Source organism: Cotesia typhae, unplaced genomic scaffold (assembly GCF_013202065.1).
Source record: "Cotesia typhae breed Kobodo isofemale line unplaced genomic scaffold, CoteBio_Ctyphae scaffold_13, whole genome shotgun sequence".
Lineage (NCBI taxonomy): Eukaryota > Metazoa > Arthropoda > Insecta > Hymenoptera > Braconidae > Cotesia > Cotesia typhae.
This window is the reverse complement of record NW_027423774.1, coordinates 7,478,205-7,500,536: the sequence shown is the minus strand read 5'-3', so window position 1 is coordinate 7,500,536 and position 22,332 is coordinate 7,478,205. Positions and strand designations below refer to the sequence as shown.

General features: G+C 26.1%; 4 protein-coding genes across 6 annotated transcripts; 2 read left to right on the top strand and 2 right to left on the bottom strand.

The window, feature by feature from the left end:
* Positions 1 to 425: 425 nt before the first annotated feature.
* On the top strand, positions 426 to 2,840 carry LOC141535545 (uncharacterized). The gene is made up of 2 exons (XM_074255513.1): positions 426 to 1,649; positions 2,128 to 2,840. The coding sequence occupies exons 1-2, from the start codon at positions 1,446 to 1,448 to the stop codon at positions 2,569 to 2,571; spliced, it is 648 nt and encodes a 215-aa protein (XP_074111614.1). The 5' UTR covers positions 426 to 1,445; the 3' UTR covers positions 2,572 to 2,840.
* Positions 2,841 to 4,659: 1,819 nt separating this feature from the next.
* LOC141535403 (uncharacterized) lies at positions 4,660 to 5,931 on the bottom strand. The gene is made up of 2 exons (XM_074255319.1): positions 5,206 to 5,931; positions 4,660 to 5,050 (listed from the first exon to the last, which is right to left on the bottom strand). The coding sequence occupies exons 1-2, from the start codon at positions 5,373 to 5,375 to the stop codon at positions 4,660 to 4,662; spliced, it is 561 nt and encodes a 186-aa protein (XP_074111420.1). The 5' UTR covers positions 5,376 to 5,931.
* A 4,440-nt stretch (positions 5,932 to 10,371) lies between these two features.
* Positions 10,372 to 15,264, bottom strand: Nd-b18 (NADH dehydrogenase (ubiquinone) B18 subunit). 3 transcript variants are annotated; one of them, XM_074254641.1, is made up of 4 exons: positions 15,246 to 15,264; positions 13,999 to 14,133; positions 12,678 to 12,846; positions 10,372 to 10,622 (listed from the first exon to the last, which is right to left on the bottom strand). In XM_074254641.1, exons 2-4 carry the CDS (start codon positions 14,105 to 14,107, stop codon positions 10,532 to 10,534), a joined length of 369 nt encoding a protein of 122 aa, XP_074110742.1. In that variant the 5' UTR covers positions 14,108 to 14,133; positions 15,246 to 15,264; the 3' UTR covers positions 10,372 to 10,531. The 3 variants fall into 3 exon arrangements, with proteins under 3 accessions (XP_074110742.1, XP_074110741.1, XP_074110740.1); XM_074254640.1 differs by lacking the exon at positions 15,246 to 15,264 and adding an exon at positions 14,306 to 14,397; XM_074254639.1 differs by lacking the exon at positions 15,246 to 15,264 and having other exon boundaries at positions 13,999 to 14,201.
* Positions 15,265 to 17,401: 2,137 nt separating this feature from the next.
* On the top strand, positions 17,402 to 20,296 carry LOC141535401 (uncharacterized). The gene is made up of 6 exons (XM_074255318.1): positions 17,402 to 17,408; positions 17,872 to 18,045; positions 18,144 to 18,226; positions 18,336 to 18,473; positions 19,992 to 20,022; positions 20,112 to 20,296. The coding sequence occupies exons 1-6, from the start codon at positions 17,402 to 17,404 to the stop codon at positions 20,294 to 20,296; spliced, it is 618 nt and encodes a 205-aa protein (XP_074111419.1).
* The last annotated feature ends 2,036 nt before the right edge of the window (positions 20,297 to 22,332 follow it).

Genomic DNA, 22,332 nt, shown 5'->3' with positions numbered 1-22,332 from the left:
TGTCACCTACACTCTTTTTGCGGACGCCTTCATTTGTTTTTTTTTTCTTTCATACTAAGAAATAATAATAATGTATCATCCAACATGATATTCAGTGGAGTCGTTAACACTTGGATTACGACAAGTCTGAAATTCTTGGAATCAAAGTCATAAAATATACGACAGTAGACAAGTCTCTCCATTAGTTTGCTGTGACTTCACTGTAAATGTAAAGTCATGATTTTAAATGTATCCTGATTTAGTATATAATTAAAAAATAAAATGAAATATTTACACAAATTAAGATAAAAATATTGTCTTTTATATATTGTAATATTATTTAACCGTTTTTGAATTTTCAACATAAATAAATAGTTGAGAGAATATTAACTCAAGTGTCCTTTGAAATAAAGATTGCTTTATAGCACTTTCTAGTTTATCTCTAAGCAAAATGTAAACATAAGTAAATCAAATAATTCACATGCAATATTTACAAATTACTGTAAATAAATATGCTCAAAGGAATTTAAGATATGTGCAAATAATTAAATATTCTATTAAAAGTATAAATAAACATTGAAGAATTTTTTTTATACTAATATTGCAAAGACACAAAAAAACTATTTTTTTTTTTTTTTTTTTTCAAGTTTCATATAATAGTATATTACACTACTCGGCTTCGCCTCGGGCATCATGACGCGCAGGGCCGAAAATTCAACTTTTGGCCTGTGTAGTGTATACGATTTTTCTTCATAGCCGGTCGAAAGTACGTTATCAATTTTACTTTTTTTAACTTCAAGTGCAGATAAGTATGTCTTGATGCCTGCCCCGACATTTGCGGCACGAGCGAAGCGAGTGCTGCTGGTCGTGGGGGCAGGCATCAAATAAATTCGAAGAGTCAAGTCTGGTCATACTTTTTAAAAATAAATTAATTTCATTTTTTCAAAGATGTATTTATTTTCATTAGTTTAACAAACTATATTAGTTATTATAAAATTTATCAAACAAAACATATTATAAGCGAAAAACTCTTGTTGCATTTTTTTTAATCGTTTCAATTTTCTCTTGAATGATCGCAATTATTAATAATCCTTCCATAAAATACACAGTTTTCAAACTTGATATTGGAGCAGTTAAAAATTATATCTCCACTGAGTATACAGTTTTGATAATTCATAACTTGATTATTCAAATTAAAATTTTTAGATGAGTATCCTGATGATAGTTTACTGGTAGGAACATTATTTTCAGAAATTTTTCTTATTTAACAGATGACAAAACAACATTGATAAATATTTTTAAGGTTAGAGGTAGCAATAGAAATTACAGCGGTTAAGAATTTGCTATAGGGATTGAGAGAGAACTGTAGAGGCAGCACTACTGCTGAAAGTGGAGCGCCCTGGTGTTATAAATATAAAGCTTAGTGATGTACACAATGTAATAATCAGTATTAGTTGACATTAAGAATGCAAAAAATAATTAAATTCGGGTTCTTGCCGGTCAAAAATACCCTTATTAGGGGTCAAAATGACATCAAGGGTAAAAAATTATTTGAGTCAGGACACGTTTTAAACGTTGTGGAAACAGAAGATTTAAATAAACACTCAACCATAACCTGCTCAGTTGTCGCTCAAACCAAAGTTTCCGAGGTGTACAATATAAAAATTCATGTTAGTTACTAATTATTCTAACAATTATTTTATACAATATTAAAAATATGACAAATCTGGCTACATCGAAGCTTATTTAAAATTATTTTTAATGTTCATAAATTTACAAAATTTATAATTAAATATAAACCTAGTAAAAAGTTTATGACATTAAAGTTAGCAGTCACTTAACCATTTTTTTAATTTTTTTAATAAATAAATTTGTTCCAAAAATTATTTCTAAAAATTTGATTTTTATTTTTTTAATTTTCTAAACGTCAATTTTTTTCTCATGTTCTTTGATTTAATTTATTTATTCACAAAATTCTTAAAATTATAAGATATCTGCTAAATTAATTTTCATAAAAGTTTCGAAGTATAGAAGTAAATTTTATTCCAGTTTTTAATGAAATAAAAAAACTTGACAGATTATTTATATTTTTAATACTAATTATATTGTTTAAATAACTTTCAGTAACTTAAAAATTATTATATTTAGCTTGACGATAATCGAAATATTATAAGTGCTAACTGCAACTGTAAAACTGGAGTAGCGCAGCAATGCAAGCATATATGTGCCGCAATACACTTCGTTAACTCACCGGATTCTGCAGCTAGTAAAACTAGTCAATCGCAAGGATGGGGTAAACCCTCGCATCGGCAGCTTTTGGGTTATGACAAAGGGGCTCGAATTTCAACTTTATTTCCACCTCCTCCTTTATGTAGTAAAGCCGAAAAATTGACTCCGTTTCATGTTACTACTGAAAACTTGAAGGAGTTTGTGCCTTTTTCACCTTTATTTCAAATTCTTCAGTTTGAAGAGAGAAATCAGGTCGAGATTATTGCTGCTGAAACCTTGGCTGAAATTAAGCGGATGACAGATAAAAATAATTTATTAGAAAAAGCAAAAAAGTCACTTTGGACATTTTCACTCTTCAACTAGTTAATAATTTACATGGTGTTGAGTGTGAAACGCTTAAACAATGGCATGATTTTTATCAAAATAAAGTCTGCTGTTATGTAGATAAGGCACTATCAATAAGTATTGGAACGATTGATCAGTCTGAAAAATCTGAGTGGTTTGAGGAAAGAAAGTTGCGTATCACTGCTAGCAATGGTCACAAAGTGAAAGGAAATCGTTTTGACATTGAGAAAATTATTGATGAGTTTTTGAATCCTAGTAAACATGAAACCTCTGCTATGAGTTATGGAAAAAAACTGAAGAAATTGCTCTTAAAGAATACAAGAAATTACTACAACCAAATTGGGAAGTAGTCAGAGTTGGTCTTATCGTTAATATTCCTCAGCCATGGATGTCATGTAGTCCAGATAGTATTGTAATTTATGGGCCAAATATTTGGCAGAAAAAACTCATTGAAGTGAAATGCCCATATTCATGCCGTAATCAACCGATTTTCAACGAAGAATCACTGGAAATCCACGTTCAATACTTAAAATTCGATGAAAATGGATTGCACTTAAGCACAACTCACTCAATTTACACTCAAATTCAGCTTCAAATGTACGTCACAAACATTGCTTTTTGTGATTTATTCATCTATTCACCTATGGGTAGTGTTTTAATAACTGTTGGACGAGATGAGGCTTTTCTTAACAAAGTAATACCTGCACTCCAAAAATTTTACTTCCAACATTATCTTCAAAGATTATTTTCTATGCATTCTAAAAAAAACTAGATGTATTTTCTATCTGCAATATTTAAGATGAATTATTATTATTATTATTGAATTAATAATGTTAATTTAACTTACCTTTTATTTGACAACTTAAATTATTAGTTTAAAAAAAAAAGCTATGAGACTTTTGCAAATTTTTATAAATGTTACAAATTATTATATTTATTGTAATTTAATTGTTACATATAAAGTATGTACAAAAATGTGATAAAAAATAATTACATAAATCATATAAATTTTTAAATAAATTTTTAATTTCATACACTTGTATTTATATTATTATTTTTGAACTATTGTTTTATTATAGGCTTGGAAATATTTATTAAACTGCAGATTACAAAAACAATTTCATCTACGTGAGGAAGTAAAGATATTGGTATTTTTGTAAAAATATTGAAATCTTTGATTCTTTGGTTCACTCGTTCAATATGAATTCTGACCGAAGCAATATTGTAGGTTTCATCAACTTCTTCAGCTGTAAATTGTCCACCATGAGCAAAAGGAGGCATAATGAAGACAGCATTCTTTTTTCAACTTCGGTTTTAATTTGAGGGAAACCTTTATCAGCAAGAACAACATCACCGGATTCTATCAAATCTACTATCCCACAGTCGTTCGTAATGTAACAGTCACTAGAACGACCACCGTAGCACTTAGATACAAAAGTTATTAATCCATTTGGAGCACACCCAACCAAGAATTTCACTGTTTGATGATGTTTATAGTCTGAGTACATCAAAACTTTCTGTCTTACTTCCGGCGGTTGCTCTGTATACACTTCAGTGCAATCGATAATCACACGTGTTGCAGGGTAATTTTTTTGAAAGCTTCTGGTAGAGTTGCTTGTATAGTAGCTCTCGAAGGCCAAACTATAAAATTTTTCAATAAAATATTGAGTTGTTGTAAGTTACTGATAAATATTTTTGTGCTGAAGTTCTGTGGATGCTGAATAGTACTCCTAGTGCTGTAAATGTCAGACCAGTCTTCAATTTTGTCAAAGTGATAAGTAATTTTGTTTTTTTATCTATTTTGGTAGATTTTATGTCAGGAAGCATATTTAATAAAAATGTAAATATTGAAAAATTAACACCGGTTAAACTGCTTAAGGATTGGTCATCATGAATAGAAGTAATTCCATGAAAACCTTGACAATCAGATTTAATAGAATCTGAAGTAATAGGATCACACCCAACATCTTCAACGTTCTTTCGTAAAGGCGGCAGATTAATATCACAAATTTTTCAGCTGTCCTTTTAATTGGAATGTTTACTTGTACTTCTGCAGTACATACACCATCACAGGAATTTATGTTGCAAAAAAATATTTATGTTCACCTAAAACACTTTCATCAACAATTTCATCAGTTTGACATGTAATGCTACGAGTTGTTTTTGTGGAGTACTATCAAATACACAATGATCTTCTACACTTTGTGTTTCAGCATCTACCCAATTATTATCATCTTGAATTTCAATTTCACTTATAATATTATTACTAGTATTATTAATTTTATTATTAATGATATTCATTTCACTTCGTAAATTTCGTTGTCGCAATCGTTCGAAACGTTCAAATGCTTGAGTAGATTTTTTGATATTTACTTTACCAGGAAAAATTGTTGGTATGTATGAAGGATGCCGAGGATGTTCTGACTTTTGATTATTAACAAAATGAGCACTACAAATCCGAGTATTTTGAGTTGGTTCCCAATCATTTGGATATTTCCTGAAAAAAATTATTTTAAATTTCATTTTTCCTTAGTACATTTTTATTTACTTTACAAAATAATCATTGTATAATTTAATATTCTATTTCATATTACTTGGCCTTTTAAATTTGATCGTGATTAATTTAATTTTTCATTAAAATAATTTACTTACACATAGTTTTTCACTGCATTTATCCATTGTTGACGTTTAAGGGTTATCCACGCTGAGTTCAGAGTACTTGCAGGGAAACGATAAAATTTAACACTTGTATTTTGATTTTTGTTTTTATATGGCATATTGGAACAACCACGGATACAGCAAGAAACTTTTGACGAAGACATTATCAAAATTTATTTCAATTAGATTAAAAAAAAATTTATTTAATAAATTTGTTATTGTTTTGTATAGCACTTGCCACCACTTTGCTTTACATTTTTCCCGGCAGGTGGCGTCAAGGTCATCTTTCTCAATCCCTATAGTGACGGAATAAACAGTCCCTAGTTACAAGTGTAATTGTAATAAATTACGCATGAGAAATTCTTTCCTCCCGTCGTTACAGAGGGCGCGCGTGTACTTCTCACAGGGAGTTAATGTTAAACTTTCTTTCCTGCCATTAGAGAGGAAAGTACGTACTTTCGACCGAGATATGAAGAAAAAATATATATTAGCTTGTCATATTTAAAAGTTCTTTCCAAAATACGTCATCATTCTTTATCATTTTTCTAATCATTTCATCATTTTATATTGGTGATAAATGCCGTTGTAAACATGCACATCGAAGAATATTTAATTTAAATTTCTTCAAGTTCTTTGAAATTCTGATAAATTAACATATTTCTATAAAGGACTTAAAAATAAATACTGTCAGTTTTTTGTGCCTCCAAAATAAAGACTTGTTTTCAAGTATGATAATTGTTTTTTTTTTAATCCAATCAATTTTACCATTTATAATTGGTGACCATGTCTACTTCAACATGAAAGTAACGTATACTTGCGGATAAATGTAAGATAGAATATAATGTAATTAAAAACTTATGAATTAATTAAAATAATACTATGTAATCGTTGGTTTAAAACCAATTTCATATCAAACAGCAATAAATAATATTTCAACACTAATCTAATAATTAAACTTCAATCCTTTGAATCAGAATAGATAAATAAATAAATATACTTGGTATGAGTTGGTTTCTTTTCCAGGCGTTTTCAAGGTATCAATTTAAAAAAAAAACGTCAATTTTTTTTTTTTTTTTTTTTTTTTTCAAATGGCCGTAATTTTGCAAAAAATGGGCATGGCACTAAAGTTAGCAGACGTCTAAAAAATTTTGATTTTTTTTTTTATTAATTAAATTACCACTAAAAAGATATTTATAAAAAATTGCACTTGTAGTTTTTCAAGTTTTTTACATGTGCAATTTTTTTTTTAATTTTTTAATTGAAATTTTTTGGAAAAAAAATTTATAAAAATTTAAAAATGTCAGCTAACTTAATTTTCATAAAATGGGACGATTAGGACTTTTATTTCAATTTTTTTTAATACATGTTAAAAAAAAACCTAATCGGCTTATTTTTTACAAAGTTATGGGAATTAAAAAAAAAGAAATAATGTTTCTTATTTTAAAATTGAAACCTTGAAAACAGCTGGAGAAAAAAATTGAAAAATAAAAAAAAAACAAAAATCAGGAAAATCTCTTTCAACTGATACTATGAGGAAAAATTATGAAAAAAAAAAAAAAAACAATAGCGTAAAAAAGGCAAACTGAATTTTTCGATCGTAAAGCACTCTCTGATACTCTGCATCATGAGTCATGCAAAAAATCGGAGATGCAAAAAGCAGATGGTGTTCGATTTAGCGGGGAATCCCCAATATATTATTATTGGAAGTTGATTACTTTCAAATAGATATTACAATTTTTAATTGCATATTATTTCTTATTACGAACAATTTATTCGGTTTATTATTAGAAAATCTTGTGGTTCGATATTGCCAAAATTTAAGTAATTTTAGATAATTTATATAATAATAAGAAAAATAATTTGATCATTTGGTTTCCTTAGAAGAATACACAGAAAAAAAGGTTCCCTTGAGCCAAGAAAATATTTTTGTTCCTAGTTATTTTCTTGAGCGAAAAAAAAATTTTTTTTTGACACAAGAAATTTCACTTATTCCCACAAATTAATTCTCTTGCTTTAAGAAATACGTATCTTGATTCAAGAAAATTTATTCAAGTCAAGAAAATCTTCTTGTTTTGAGAAAATTCAGTCTCTTGATCCAAAAAATTTTGTTTTTAAAAGAAGTAAATTTTCTTGTTTTGAGAAAATTTCTCTCTTGCTCCAAAAAATTAAATATCTTAATAGTAAATTTTCATAAACCCGAGTCGAAAAAATGAACTTATATGAGCTTACATCAATTGTTTTAGCATAGCAGTTAAGTTCATTTAAGTTAATTTTTTCAACTCGGGAATCTTTTTATTGACTAACATGTCAAATGGGAAGATCAAAAAATATTAAATCATTTTTTTTTCATTCAATATGTATAATTGCACGCTAAAATAATATAAAATGGGCATCAAATGTTCAAGAAAAAAATTTTCTTAGGGTGAGAAAATTTTTTTCTTAGCTGAAGTAGGTGGTGCTGCTTCTCTAAAGTATCTTAAAATCTTAATCAAATATAAAAATTTATTGTATGAAGTATTTATGATAATTTGAATTAAGAAAAAATTACTTCCATCAAGAATAGAATTTCAAGAAAAATTTTTATTTCGGCCAACACAACTTCGGTCTTCCTTCAGGCACCCAAAAATTTTCTTGAGCCAAGAATTTTGTTCTCCAATCAAGAAATTTTTCTTTCTGTGTATTTAAAATTCTCAATCAGTACCATGTCAACTTTTTTTGTAAAGCGTAAAATTTCCTTTGAGATCTATATTTTTTTTTATTTTTTTATAACGGATCATTCTCAATTTATAAAAATTCAAAAATAAAAAAAAATTATCCACGTTACCTGTGGGAAAAATAGAGAAATGGATTGATAAAAGCTTTAATTAATATTAAAGTTAAAAGCTCGGACGATAACCAAAATTTTAACTTTTAGGTATACGTTCAATTTTTGGAAATCATCAAAAAGAAAAAATACAAGTTTTTTTTTTTTTTTTTTTAAATACCTTATCTATGTATATATATGTATGTTAATAAGCCAATGCATTGGATTTTACATATTTCCTTTTTCATGTTTCTCTCATCATGTTTTATAGTTTATATTTTCATTGCAGTTGCTTTAATTACTTTTTTATTAACTAATAAATAACAAATTAATACATTTAAAATGAATAATAAAATATTAAAAATAAACAGATAATTATTGTAAAAAAACATGTACAAAACTAATAATTATTAATTCTGCAGCAGATCGTAGATAGAGATATTGCGATTTAATCAGTTTCTACAACAAAAAAGATAAAAAAAAAACATACAAAACAAAAAAAATTATAAGATGCAGAGAATATACCAAATATGTTGTTAAATGATATAAGTACCTTAATTACAAGTCCTATTGTCACAATACTTAATACACTTATATTGTAACAATCAAATTTTTAAACAAATGAATAAATAAAATAAATAGACAGTACTGTCAAAAGCAGAATTCACACGTCGCGATACATAAGAAATTGCAGCTGGAAAGCTCGTCTCGTTTATCGATTATAATGAATACGGGCTCTAGTAACATGACCGTGATTTTACTATTTAAATTCTGATAATAACATTATTATAACAAAAAAATCAGTATTTTTTCCATTTTGCATAATAGTAATTTCTATATTGTCATAGTCAAAATACATACATCAACATTGATATAACTCAGGTATAAAAAAAAATAACTATATCGTGTAGGGATTTCATTGATATTACATAGGAACTTTTTATGCATTAATATTAAAATACCTTTTGTACTTATATTATTATAAAATAATTAATCAAATGTTGTAATGGAACAAATTCTTATAGTAATATAAAAATGGATATTCTGCTGGCAAGTTTAAAAATTCGAATTATTACCTATTTTCATTCAAGAAACTATAGGTATTAATTTTAACAAACAATACAAAAATTAAAATTTTTTCAACATGGTACAAAGTAATAACGAATTAAAATAAAATAAAGAAAATTAAACGCAAAAATTATAATTAAAGATTTGAATGATATGATAGTTATTCTAAATGAAAATTAAGTTAGCCGACATTTTTAATTTTTTTTTAATTAATTAAATTAGAACTAAAAAATATTTCTAAAAAATTGCACTTATAGTTTTTCAAGTTTTTCACAAGTGTAATTTTTTTTTTATTATTTTTTCAATAAAAAAAAAGTTCAAAAAATTTTTAGATGTCGGTTAACTTAATCTTCGTTATTCTAAAAAATGTTGAATTGAACCAAAAAAATTGTATTATTTTCAGATATTTTTTTAAATCAAACGAATTAGTTCTGTAACAAAGAAATATTTCATGAGTAGATTCCATTAAACTAATCTACAATCATAAGATTGTACTAATCGAAAATTTTTTTCTTGACATCAATACATTAAATTTTTAAAAAGTATTTATAGATTTAATATTATACAAAAAAAACTCTGATGATATTGATTTAGATTTTACCTGCCAGCAAAATGCTATTATAAAAAAAAATTCATTATGTAAGCACATTCCTAACAAATTAAAAAAAAAAAGTCAATGGACACTACTGAGTTTAATCAAATTCATTGATGATCAAGCAGGGTGAATAGCCTCAAATCCACTGGAGCGGAAAAAAGGTGAGAAAAAAATTTTGAATTGACTCTATCTATAGTAGCTTTGAACTCAGAAAATAAATAATGTATTAAAATTAATGTATCGGTAAAATTGTTTTTTAATTGTTCTACTTTCGACACACAAGATGACAAAAATTTTATTGCTATAGTAAAATTAATGCATCACTTTATCTTGATTATTAACAGCTAAAACTTCGATTTGAGAACTTATCAAATCCTAAAAATCCTAAAATTCATATGAAATTTAGTTTTTTGAAAATTAAACCAGGTGTCATCTTCAAATCCTTGAAGAGTTAATGTTGAAAAAATAATATGGGGAGTATACTTGTTTTGCTTTGTAATTCACGAATGTTTATATTGAAAAAAATCCTTGAATTAAAGTTTGATTTATTTATTTATTTTAATTGAAAAATAAATCTTAACAAATGACTTGTTTTCCTTAATCATGCGTGATGAACAAAGATAAACAAACGTACTAAAACTTAAAATAATTAATACTTAAAATAAAACCAAAATTTTAATGAAAAAAAAAAGTATTATCTTATTATTTTGTTCTTTTGTATTTAATTTTATTTAATAATTTTATAATATATACACTAACAACAAGAAAATGTTGATTTTATTTATTAGTTGCTATTTTGTTTTTAACGACAAAGAATAATTTAAATGTGAGGATGTTGATTTATAGATTGATTCTTATGCTGCAGCAGCTTCTTTTTGTTGCTTTCTCTTTTGTCGAACTAAAAGTCGACGTTCACGTTCGTATTCTTTCATTCTTAACACGTAACTGTAATAAATTTTTTTAATCATGAATTTATCTAACATTAACATAAATAAATTGATTGCTGTCTTAAATCAGAGATATTAACTTAAAGTACATAAATTTTTAAAAGCTCAAGTCGTTAATGTGAGGAATTATTTCTTTTAAAGGACAATTTTTTTAGTTTTCAAAATTTTACGCTGAAGAAAATTCAATCCATGCAAAATTACAACTAAATGCTAGTTCAACAGTAATCTTCATTTTTATATTTTTGTTCTAAGATAACGATAAAATTAATAACCGAATTTATCCAATTGAGGATCTGATTTTCAAAAGGGTGCCTTATCATATTTTAAAAGAACAGTTTTTTGATCTTTTAAATATTAAGTACTTCGAGAATTAAAAAGATTCCTAAATGAAAATCGAATTGTAGCTTCATAACCCATAGCACTTTATAGCTAAATTAAAAAAGTTCAATAAAAATATTTATAATTGAAGATAACCAGTTTTTTGTCTCGATTAATTAAAAATGAAAAGATACCCTTTTGAAACTCAATTCCTTCATTGTTCTAGCAAAATTTATTTACATTTCTTTAATAAAAGTATTTAAAGTCCATCACTTTATTAACCATCAAAATTTGTTTTTCATCATTTTACCGATTTTAGAAGTAAGTGTATAATAAGGTAAATGCACTAGTACTTGACCACTTAAATATGTTAACATCTCGTTTAACAGAACTTATTTAGTATTTTTTTTCTTTTCATGCATACAACGTTTTGAAATAAATAAAAAATTAAGTATTATTTTTTTAATAAACTTTCGTTATATTCAATTACATTGCAAAATAATAAAAATCAATTTTCTTTTAATGAAGATTTTACAAAATAATATTCTTGAATTGTAAATAGACAAACTATTAAAGCTTTGGTACAACCACACGTAGTATTTATCGAAATTTTTCTGATTTTTATTAATTATTTTTGTCAAATTAATTTGTAAATTTGTAAAATACAATTTTATTGTTGATTGATCAATGATTTATTACTTTCTGATATGAATATCATTGTATTTAAATTTATTTGAAAAGCAGCATTTGGAAAATTCTTAAGGGGCAATGTTATCCAAATTTGAGTAGTAATTACTGATTCTAAATTTTTTTTTATGTCGAATTTTTTAACTAATTTAAGTTTCTACGAAAAATTGAAAGGACTACAATAAATAACGAACTAATTAATAAATGCTGAAAAAAGTAGTAAATTGGACTAGAGAATTAGATCACAATAATACTTAAAATAACTAATTGGTTTAATTTTATAAGTTAAAAATTGATAAGAAGTTAATGATTCGTTGGAGTATCAAACAGACAAGAGTTTCAATTGTTAACTAAGTCATTTCTACTAGATCAACGGTCTTGAATGAATCCATCCACATTTTTAATAATTTCATTAAAAAAATTGCAATATTTCTTTTAGTTATCAAAATAATGGTAAGAATTTATCAAATTCATTCTTAATCACCATTTTTTGACAGATCTACAGCTTGTTTTTGACAAGTCATATTAAATCACATTGTAAGTTAATATTAAGAACAGTTTTCGAGATTGTATATGATAGAAAATGTACACTTTAGTATGTGACAATAATGTTATGATTACCATAATTTAAAACTGCTTTAAGATCAATCAAGTACTAGAACATTTAGCTTCACAACTCATAAGTACATTATAATATAAATATATATATTTTAATTGATTTCTTGTACTTGACGTAAATAATATTCTAAATCAATTCTAAAAAAATCTGTCAAAAATAATTTGTCCTTCGAATGAAATTTAGTAAAAATCTCGTAAAAACGAATTTTTTTATAAATAAAGACTTGAAAGATAATAAAATGCATTCTTATGCATGATAGAATTAAAAAAGCTCTATTTTCTTATAAATATTTAAATAATTAGTTGCAGTTTAATCATGATTTATTTGATATAAATATCACATCAAACATGCTATGAATATTATTTTGACAGAAAGCTTTATCTTTTATAAATTCTAAATTGCATAAATAAAATTTAATAAAGTTCTTACTCTTCATAAGCGCATAGATCCCAAGCATGTTTTTCAGCTGAACATTTTATCATCCATGGTACATTGTAATATCGGCATTGTTCTAATTTCAAGAAATGATGCGCGCAATAATCTCGTTTATCTAGTGGAATTCTAGCGGCCATCAATTCTTGTTCAGTAGCAACCATAACTGAAACATACAGAAGTTAAGTAGAGAATAGAATAATCATAAATTTACTAAAACATAAGAAATAACATAATTTAGTATACATTTTTACAGCGATAAATTTATTTTTTTCATTTTACATTGATTAGTTTACTGTTTTGTTGACCAATTTTTTTCAAGTTACTTTAGAAACTGAATTTTTTTTTTTTTTTTTTTAATTGAATAAGAATACAAATTTATGAAAATTTTTCATTAAAATTACTAACTCATTAATTTTTTTTTTTTTCTAGGTAATTAAATTTTTAATTCGTGTTATATCGTAATTTTTGTTCCATAAATTTTATTAGACTATAAATTTGGAGACAGGTAAAATTGGTCAATGAATACAAAAAACAGTAATTCAAAATTAAACAAAAACCTACAGTTGTAATTTTACATTGTTAAAATTATTACATAAAATTACAGCTCATTTCAAAAACATATACATAGAAAATCTTACCAAGTGATGCCTTTGTTTATAATTATGTAATATATTTTTACTGCATTTTTCTCTGTATTCTCATTCAGAACACAAAAAAATTTCTAAGGAAATTGATCACTAACTGTATATTTAGTACCAATAAAAATGATTATATTTGTCCATTTCGAAATAATTGGTAGAATATAAATACTTTTCAGACAATGAAACATAATAATCTACAAACAGTTTAAAAAAATTTGCAGCCTGAGATTAAAAATGTTAATTTTTCGAGGTTGAAGTATAGTCACCTGAAAATTCTATTTACCAAATTATATTTGAGGTCTGCTTTTTTCAGATGAGTGAGAATTTACCAGACAGCCATTTTTTTGAAAATTTTAAACTAAATGATTTGTAAAGAAATTGTGCAAAAATTTGTACCTATTATCAGATAAATTTCTCTCTATCATTATCATTACAATAAATAAATACTAATAAATTTAAAAAAACGTCAGACATTTGTTACAATTATGCTGAATATTGTCAAGGGTATTAAGTAAATTTTAATTATAAAATATCAACTTAACAATGTCAAGAATTATATCATTATCAGTAAACACAGTATAATGTATATCATTAGTTTTTAGTTCAATGTAGTTAAATTAAAATTTAGTTGAATAAGACAATCGAAAAATTTGAGGTTAAAATGTTTTCATTACCTCGAGGCTTCCTTCCTTTTTCAAATCCATAATTGGAAGGAAATGAAGGAGGATCATCTCCCATTGGAGTAACATCAGGTTCCTTCCACAAAGAGTATGAACTACCCATTGTTGTTGTTTAAAACTTATATCTTTCTACAAAACAATGTATTAATATTTATCAAGAATATACCGCAGATTAAATATCCTGATTCTATACTACTACTGACATCTTTGATGTATATAACATTCCTTATGTAATAATAGTTCTGTATATGTGTGCATGTTGAATGATAACATGAATACATGTATACCTAGGCGCACTTACGCAATTACTAGAAGAATGACTGTATCTCTATGTAGGCTCTTGACGTGGAAACTTAAAATGTTTATTGGTAGTTCTGTTGGTACGCATGAAAATATTTCAAACTGACAATTAAAATGATACTGAAATTAGTAAACATTGGATAACTTTTAGAATAAAAAAATTTTAATTGAATTAAAAAATCAATTAATATTAAGAGGAAATGTTTGAAAAATGGCTTTCATAGTTTTTTTTTAATTTTCACGTGTAAAGGATTAAAAAAAAATTTTTTTTTTAATAATTGATTGAAAAAATTCATAGACATTGAGAGATAGTTGTAAAAAAACAAAAAAAAATCAGGCGTCAGCTGATTTCAGTAACGTTACTTAAATAAGCATAATTTAGTGTTTTGATATTTATTAAATTGATTTCAATTCAAGATAAAATCATTTTTGACTAAAATAGTAAATATACCTCTAAAAATAGGATAACACTGAAGTTGACAGATATTAAAATTTTTTTTGGAATTTTATAGCAATTAAATTACTAAAATAAAAAATAATTAAAAAGTTTCACATGTGAAAATTAATAAAAATTACAAGTGAAAATTTTTAGAATCATTTTTTTATTGTAATTAATTTGTTAAAAAAATTTTAAAATTGACAGCTGACCGCTAACTTCAATATTACAAAATAGGAGATATTGATTTTGATATTAAAATATTGTTATAGCTCTTCAATTTTAATACTCTGATAATATAATACAGCTTTAAAAAATATTACTTTTATCCATTATAATACGGACTGTCTATTCGGACCCTGTGAGTGAGTTCCGCGTGAGGCTAGCGTGAATATTACAAATTATTTGCCATGCTAAAATCCACACTACAGTGTCCGAATAGCCTCAGCCATTATAATAATCCAAAATCTGACTAAATTATTTTATTTAATAAATTTATTCTTACAACTTATGAATTAATCCCGTCCGATGAAAACTTATGTTCTGTCCATGATACAACAGTACATTCATATCTACAGGCTACCCTTAGTTTGTTATAAGCGAAACTTACCGAAAACTAATATATCCGAAAAGACACAAACCGTGCTGTCATCTATCGGAAAATTCTTTTTCGACTGGAAACGATACGAAGAAGCAAAATTCGATTGGACACATTCCGAAAAAATATTGACAATTATAATAAATTTTGTTTATCAGAAAATTATTAAACCGAAAAGACAAAATCCGAATCGTCATTGATAGAAAAATCTTTTTTCCGTTTCGCAATAACTAGAAAACTTAACTCTCGATTGGACACTTTCCGAAAAATTGTCGTATTCAAGAACTGTAGATAATAAAGAAACTCATTTTTCCTGCTCAGCAAAATAACCAGTGGGTACCGTAGAAATTCCTGGTTGAATAAAATATATTTTTGTAATTTAAAAAATGTATAATGCATTCATTTTTTTTAATTTTATGATCACATCACATACCTAACAATATTTATATATTATTTAGAAAAATTCAGTTATTTAAAATAATTGCAAGTTGCACATAATATCAAAAAATAATTTCTAAATAAGAATCTATAATTTAGGAATTAATTAAAGAAAAATTGTATTTAAGTAAATTAAAGAATTTATTAATTTTTTTTTCTTTTTTTAAGAATAGACTTAATGTAAGTAATACATGTGAATAAATTCAAATAGCAGGCATCAGAAAATTGTTTACATCATCTGTACTGGTCCATGCATGCTCATTATTAAATGTTTTAGTTATTTGACTAGCACACTGTAAAAAGTTATTAATATCTAATGTTCCATTGTCAAATAAATCCCACAAATATTCTATCATTTCATTTTTTTGAGTAATTTTGTTACTCTCGGGACTTCTTATTTCCAAGTTCTGCTCTAATGAAGTCTTCTCGATTTTTGCCAACTCCTGGAGTGTTGCAATACGTTCTGAAAATATGTTTAATAATTATTAATAAAATAATAATAATAACAAATAATAAATTAATAAAATAATATTGATTATAAATAATAATAATTATATCAATTATCAAATTATTGTATCAATTGTTGATTAACAGTGTATCAATAAGTCCTTTTTATAATAAATTAAGATTTATATTACTGGTTAATTATTAATAATTAATTTAATAATGAATGATTAATGATAAACGCCGTATATACACAATGCGAAGCAATTCATTAATATTAAAAAGTAATTAAGGATTTTTGAGAATAATTCATTATTTTATTGAAACATTTTTAATTTAACTGATTAATTTTATTTGATTACTATTATTAGTGTTCAATAATTTTTCATTATAATTAATTACATTAACAATTATTAATTAAGTTAATGTTATCTGCAAAAATTGGTCTGGTGACAGAGCAAAACATCTTCGAGTTATGAGATGGATTAAGAAAGATTCAAATGGATTAACATTTTCAATCTTTCTGAATCCTTCTCAATACCAAAATAGTTTCTTATTTCAGATCAAGTGTAGGATTGAAAAAAATTAAAATTGATTGAGAGCTTTCAATCTTTCTGAATCCATCTCAATACCAAAATAATTTCTTATTTCAGATCACGCGTAAGAAAAAAATTAAAATTAATTGAGAGTTTTCAATTTTTCTGAATCTTTTTCAATAACAAAATAGTCACTTATTTCGGGTCACATATAAGATTGAAAAAAATTAAAATTTATTGAAATTTGTGAATCTTTCTGCATCATTCTCAATATTACAATAGTCCTAAATTTCCGACGCGTTGGCTTCAAATTTAATTGATATTAATTCAAATTTGTGAATTTTTTTCAATCTTTCTCCTATTTATAGTTTAATATTTAATAGTTTAGTAGTTTAATAGTTTAATATTTTGGATCACGTGTAGGATTACAAAAAATTTTAATTAATCAGAGTTTTCAATGTTTCTGTTTTTTTTTTTAATTAATTAACTGAAGCCAAAATTTAAATTTTCCAATCTTTTATCTCCTGAAATCAATTGAAATTTTTTTGCTTAGAAGCTGTAAAATTTTAATTTCTTATTATCGAATAGAAAGTTTGATCTCTACGTTACAAATTACCTTATCAAATGATAAATCTAAATCACTAAATGAAATGTGAGTTTTTATGTAATAATAAATTTTATTGTTGTATTTTTACAAATTTTTCTTGCATTTACATAATATTAAGTAAAAACGAGTTCATTTTGATTACAAGTTACATTTTTGAATTATTTTTATATACAAAGTTACATCTGGAGTATCACTACTACACTACTGAACTTCAAAGTCATTCGGCTGTTGAGTTAAGTAATTCTGATCTTTCTCATTACATGTCATCGCTTTTATCGATATGTATATCATTTTGCTTTCAATTATGGTTATCGGCATTATTACGGTTTCTTTGGCACGGTCCGTTATTGTCCACAACTCTGTTCTAAGAAAAGAGGAGATCAACTCACCACCACACCAGGGAAAAATTGAAGTAAATTTTTTGTTTAAGTATATGAAAGTGATGATCGTATCATTTACGGTGATTTTATTATTTTTTATTTAGACACTTTCCGAAGCCATGCGTGAGATCTGTGTACTCAAAAAATTAACAATGAATGCAAAAATAAATTAAGGGTAAAAGATAATATTATCCTTGTGAAAACAAAAGAATTACAAGATTTAAAAGTAAAATACGAGGAAGCGATTGAACGAAACAATAAATTACAAGGAGAAGTAATTGAAGGACAGAAATTGGTCCTAGGTTTGTTGTAATTATTAATGTTGTTTTTGTTATTATTTTTAGATGTATTATATAATTTTTGTATTATTAAGATTTTGGAAATTATGTTTTTTTGACAGAGGGCTTAAAAAATATCAAAGCAGCTGGAATCGATAAGGAACCAGAAATGAAAATTGGCTTCATTGACGAAGAAAAAGGACAAGTATGTAATAAAGTTATATGACAATCATTTCTAAAATATAATAATAATTACCCTGTTTAGATTATTATTATTATTATTATTATTATTATTATTGTCGTTGTTGCTGCAGGTTTATATGGGATATGATAAATGGATAACCACCAATTTTTACCATAAACTCATGGCTTTGCCAAAAATCCAATTATTTGTGGAAAATGTCGCGCGATTTGTATTTGGGGACGAGGTACTCTTAAAAGCACCGTCAGCGGTAAAACTTCAAACAGATCAAAAAATAAATCCACTGAAATTTATCAATTAGATCCAACGTCGTTGTCACAAACTAGAGGTAGATGTGATGTTAAATTGTCCCACCACTTTGATTTCTAAATTATTTCTATCTTCTTTTTCGACCTTTCTTTAGTACGTATTACCATATATCACTTATTTTGATTGACTTTTTTCCAGTTTTCGTTGATATCGACTATTACGCTGAAAACCTTCTCCATAGTGTCGTTTCGAAGTTTCCTTATACTATTGCACTGATAGAAGGATTTGTTTATATTTAATAAGCTTTATTAACTGTTAATAAATGATTTTTTAATAACATAGGATTTAATAAATATTTATTAACGGTTAATGAATATTTGTTAACTGTTAACAAATATTTATTTAAAATAAAGAGCAAAAATAGCAATTTTCTTTTGACAATTTTTATCATCCTTTAGCTGGAATAAGTGATAATAATTCAATTCACTAAATAAATAAATGTTTTTAATATTTAAAAATATAAAAGATAAATATGAGCTGTGATGGAATTTGGTTTTTTACAATAAACATCATTAAAATGCAACATAATTAATGCTAATAATTTATAAAGATGATTTTTATTTATAAGCAATCTTCATATCATATGACGTTGCAAGCGAAACAAATTCACTCTACTAAATATTGATTAAAATTTAATAAATTAAATAATTATCTTCAAATAAATTAAATTATTAATAGTTAATAAATTCTTCTATCAGTGTGTCATTCGAAATAATTTTTGCTTCATTTTAAGAAGCTCCTTATTGTTCCTAAACATTATGTTATTCTTCAGCTTGCAAATTACAGCCAAAAGATCTGACTTTACCCCTTTCAATCCGTTATTAAAAAGTTGATGTAACGTTTTCATTATTGTCACTTTTCGTTGCTATGGTGACCACTTTAGCAACGGTTACCATCGCAATAGTTACTACACTATAAAAAATTTTTTGGACTCGGTGTAGTGTAAATGAGTCGATGTTACAATTTTCGTGTGAAAATTATACCAAATACGGTGTTAAATTTAGGCGGTGTGAATTGAATATTTTTACACCATCGACCGTGTAAATGTATAATTCACGATAATTTTGTGTTCAGTAATTAAATATTACTGCTCTACAGCTAAAAAATTTATGATTATCTCTAATTGTTAAATTTGGGAAAATATTGATAAATTAAATTGTCGATAATAAAAATTTTGACAGAAGCGTGCAACGCACGTTCGATTTTCTAGTACTATAAATTCTTTTATTTTTTCATATATTCTGTATCTACTATAGCATAGTTAACCAGAAATTGTTCTTTTTCTGCGTCATATTTCTTGTTCTTTTAACATCTTCTTCCACTCCGGAATACCAACTTTCTTAATTCCATGTTCTTGCATTAACATTTCCCACAATAATGACTTTTCCCTGTCCTGACTCTTCCTTTCCGTTTTTAATAGTTATTAATAATTAGTCTAACAATATTTCTTTTCATTTAGGTTTCTTCGAACATTATCTCCGAAATTCAGTGTTTACTCATGGTATGCATGAAAATATCATTTTTTAACACCTTGGCTCTTTGGAACGTTACATTTCAAAATTCATTGCTAAATTTAAAGGCAATACAATTAAAACCAAAACTGAAAAAGCTGTCAAAGAACCAACCCCACCGCTAAGATCAAATCATGATTCTGAAGATGAAGGGGAGATCCAAATTAATAACGGTGTTGATGGAGAAATGGACGATTTGAACGAAGAGCCAGATTCGGAGGACTCGACTGCATTTATTATTGATGAATCATGAAGAATCATGATATTTGTTTACTTTTATTTACTTTTATTTATTGTTATGCAATACATTATTTAAAAACAAATTTTATTTTTTGTAATACCGCCAATTTTAGTTTTTGCAATAATTTATGTAACATTAGTTGTAAGAAAATATAATTTAAAAAAAAAGAAAATATTTAAATCTGTTGACCTTAGAGGCTATCCCTGCAATTTCCTATTGCTCTTAAGATTCTTATTAAATTTTAGATCTACAGGAACTGTATTTGAAGAATATTAATTTTTTGACAATTATCACTCCCGCACACCTATGTGATAGAGAAATTTCGTAAGATCCTATTAGAGATGATTTTCACATTATAAATAAAAGGTTCCAACAAAACTTTGAGTCCATAAAAACTATTGTTTGGCTATGAAAGATTTTCATAGTAAACGCCCCCAATCCCTTTTGAGGTTGAAATTTGATAAAATTCATTCTTAGCTGAACTTGACATCATACACGATGGTTCTAGACAACAATATATATATATATATATATATATATATATATATATATATATATATATATATATTGGGTTGACTGGGAAGCTGTCATTCTGGGGAGTGTGAGATGCACGGTTCGAATTTTTGGACGAGCAATTTTTTTTATAGCCTTCTGATTTTACCTGACACGTTTATTTTCCACGTATTATGCGGCCTAATTATTTTTTCCGGGGTTTCATTCTTTACAAAAATAAGAATAAATTACAGATCATAAAAGTTTCAATTATATTGAATACTTTTAAATTGTATTTTAGCATTGAAAAGTATTAAAGACATCCAAGAATGAATCTTTTTCAATACTTTTGAATTTCACTTCTTAATTGAAAAGTATTGAAACGATAAAAATTTAGTCCCATTCAATACTTTTGAATTCCATTTTAGAATTAAAAAGTATTAAAGACATCCAAGAATGAATCTTGTTCAATACTTTTTAATTCCATTATAAGATATTAGAAAGTATTCAAATAATTGAAGTTTCAATTCCATTCAATATTTTTCAAAATCTCTGTGTGGATTGAAAAGAATTGAAAAAATTTTCAATACTTTTCAATCAATATTTTTAATCAGGGTAAGTACGCGCACCCTTTTTTTTAATATAGTTTTGTAAAAATTTATAAGTTAGTAAAGAATAATAATCATAATAATAATTTAAGTGAAGATAAGAATTTTTGAGATATGCAACTTAAGGAATGAAATATAATAATTAATAATAAATTAGTTAGTTTCAGGGGAGATATAATTTTATTATAATCATTTGAGGTATTATAATTTCAAATTTTGGTTTTTGTTGAGACTGCTGTTGATTTTTGTTTTGCAATAAAAATTCTGCTCAATAAAATGAGGAATCAGTCGTGGCTGCTAATTTCAATAACAAAAAAAAAAAGGTTATACGTAATATAAAATCTTTTTAATTTGAAGCATTGAATTTTCTAAATCCAATTTACTCGACATTTTAATTACTTTTTTTTAATTTATCAATTCATATTTTTCAACAGACAAAAAATCACTGAAAATATTGGGTAGACATCAGTAGCCCACAATCCGATTACCCAGATCTAACATTGGACAGAATAATTTTACCAGAATTGCGCTTACCCAGATTTCTGAAATACAGTACATCGTTTACCCAGACATCCATTTACCCAGAGTTTCTCTTACCCAGGCATCCGTTAGCGCAGAAGATCGTTTACACAGGCATCCATTCACACAGGTTTCTTTTGCCCAGACTTTTGAATTTTATCTTGGTAGTTCAATACAATTATAGTAGATGGCGACAACATGATCAATTTAAAGTTATTTTTAACTAAATAATAAAAATCAAATGAATTAACGGGAAGACGTCGATTACCTACAGACCGATGAGTCAGATTACCGGTGACTTAGATTCCGATTACCTAGATTTCTATAACCCTGAATCCGATTACCTAAATTGTCGATGACGTAGGATTCCTATGGGGTAAATTACTGATTACCTAGAATTCCTATTACTTAGAATCCGATTGCCTATAA

Coding starts and splice junctions, on each gene's coding strand:
- LOC141535545 (XM_074255513.1), top strand. CDS start 1,446: ATGCAAAAAATAATTAAATTCGGGTTCTTGCCGGTCAAAAATACCCTT. Junction 1,650..2,127: donor TGTACAATATAAAAATTCAT/GTTAGTTACTAA, acceptor TATTATATTTAG/CTTGACGATAATCGAAATAT.
- LOC141535403 (XM_074255319.1), bottom strand. CDS start 5,375: ATGTCTTCGTCAAAAGTTTCTTGCTGTATCCGTGGTTGTTCCAATATG. Junction 5,051..5,205: donor AATGCAGTGAAAAACTATGT/GTAAGTAAATTA, acceptor AATTTTTTTCAG/GAAATATCCAAATGATTGGG.
- Nd-b18 (XM_074254641.1), bottom strand. CDS start 14,107: ATGGGTAGTTCATACTCTTTGTGGAAGGAACCTGATGTTACTCCAATG. Junction 12,847..13,998: donor AAAAGGAAGGAAGCCTCGAG/GTAATGAAAACA, acceptor TGTATGTTTCAG/TTATGGTTGCTACTGAACAA. Junction 10,623..12,677: donor GATCTATGCGCTTATGAAGA/GTAAGAACTTTA, acceptor AATTTATTACAG/TTACGTGTTAAGAATGAAAG.
- LOC141535401 (XM_074255318.1), top strand. Junction 18,227..18,335: donor TTGACGAAGAAAAAGGACAA/GTATGTAATAAA, acceptor TTGTTGCTGCAG/GTTTATATGGGATATGATAA. Junction 18,474..19,991: donor TCTTAAAAGCACCGTCAGCG/GTAAAACTTCAA, acceptor CTTTTCATTTAG/GTTTCTTCGAACATTATCTC.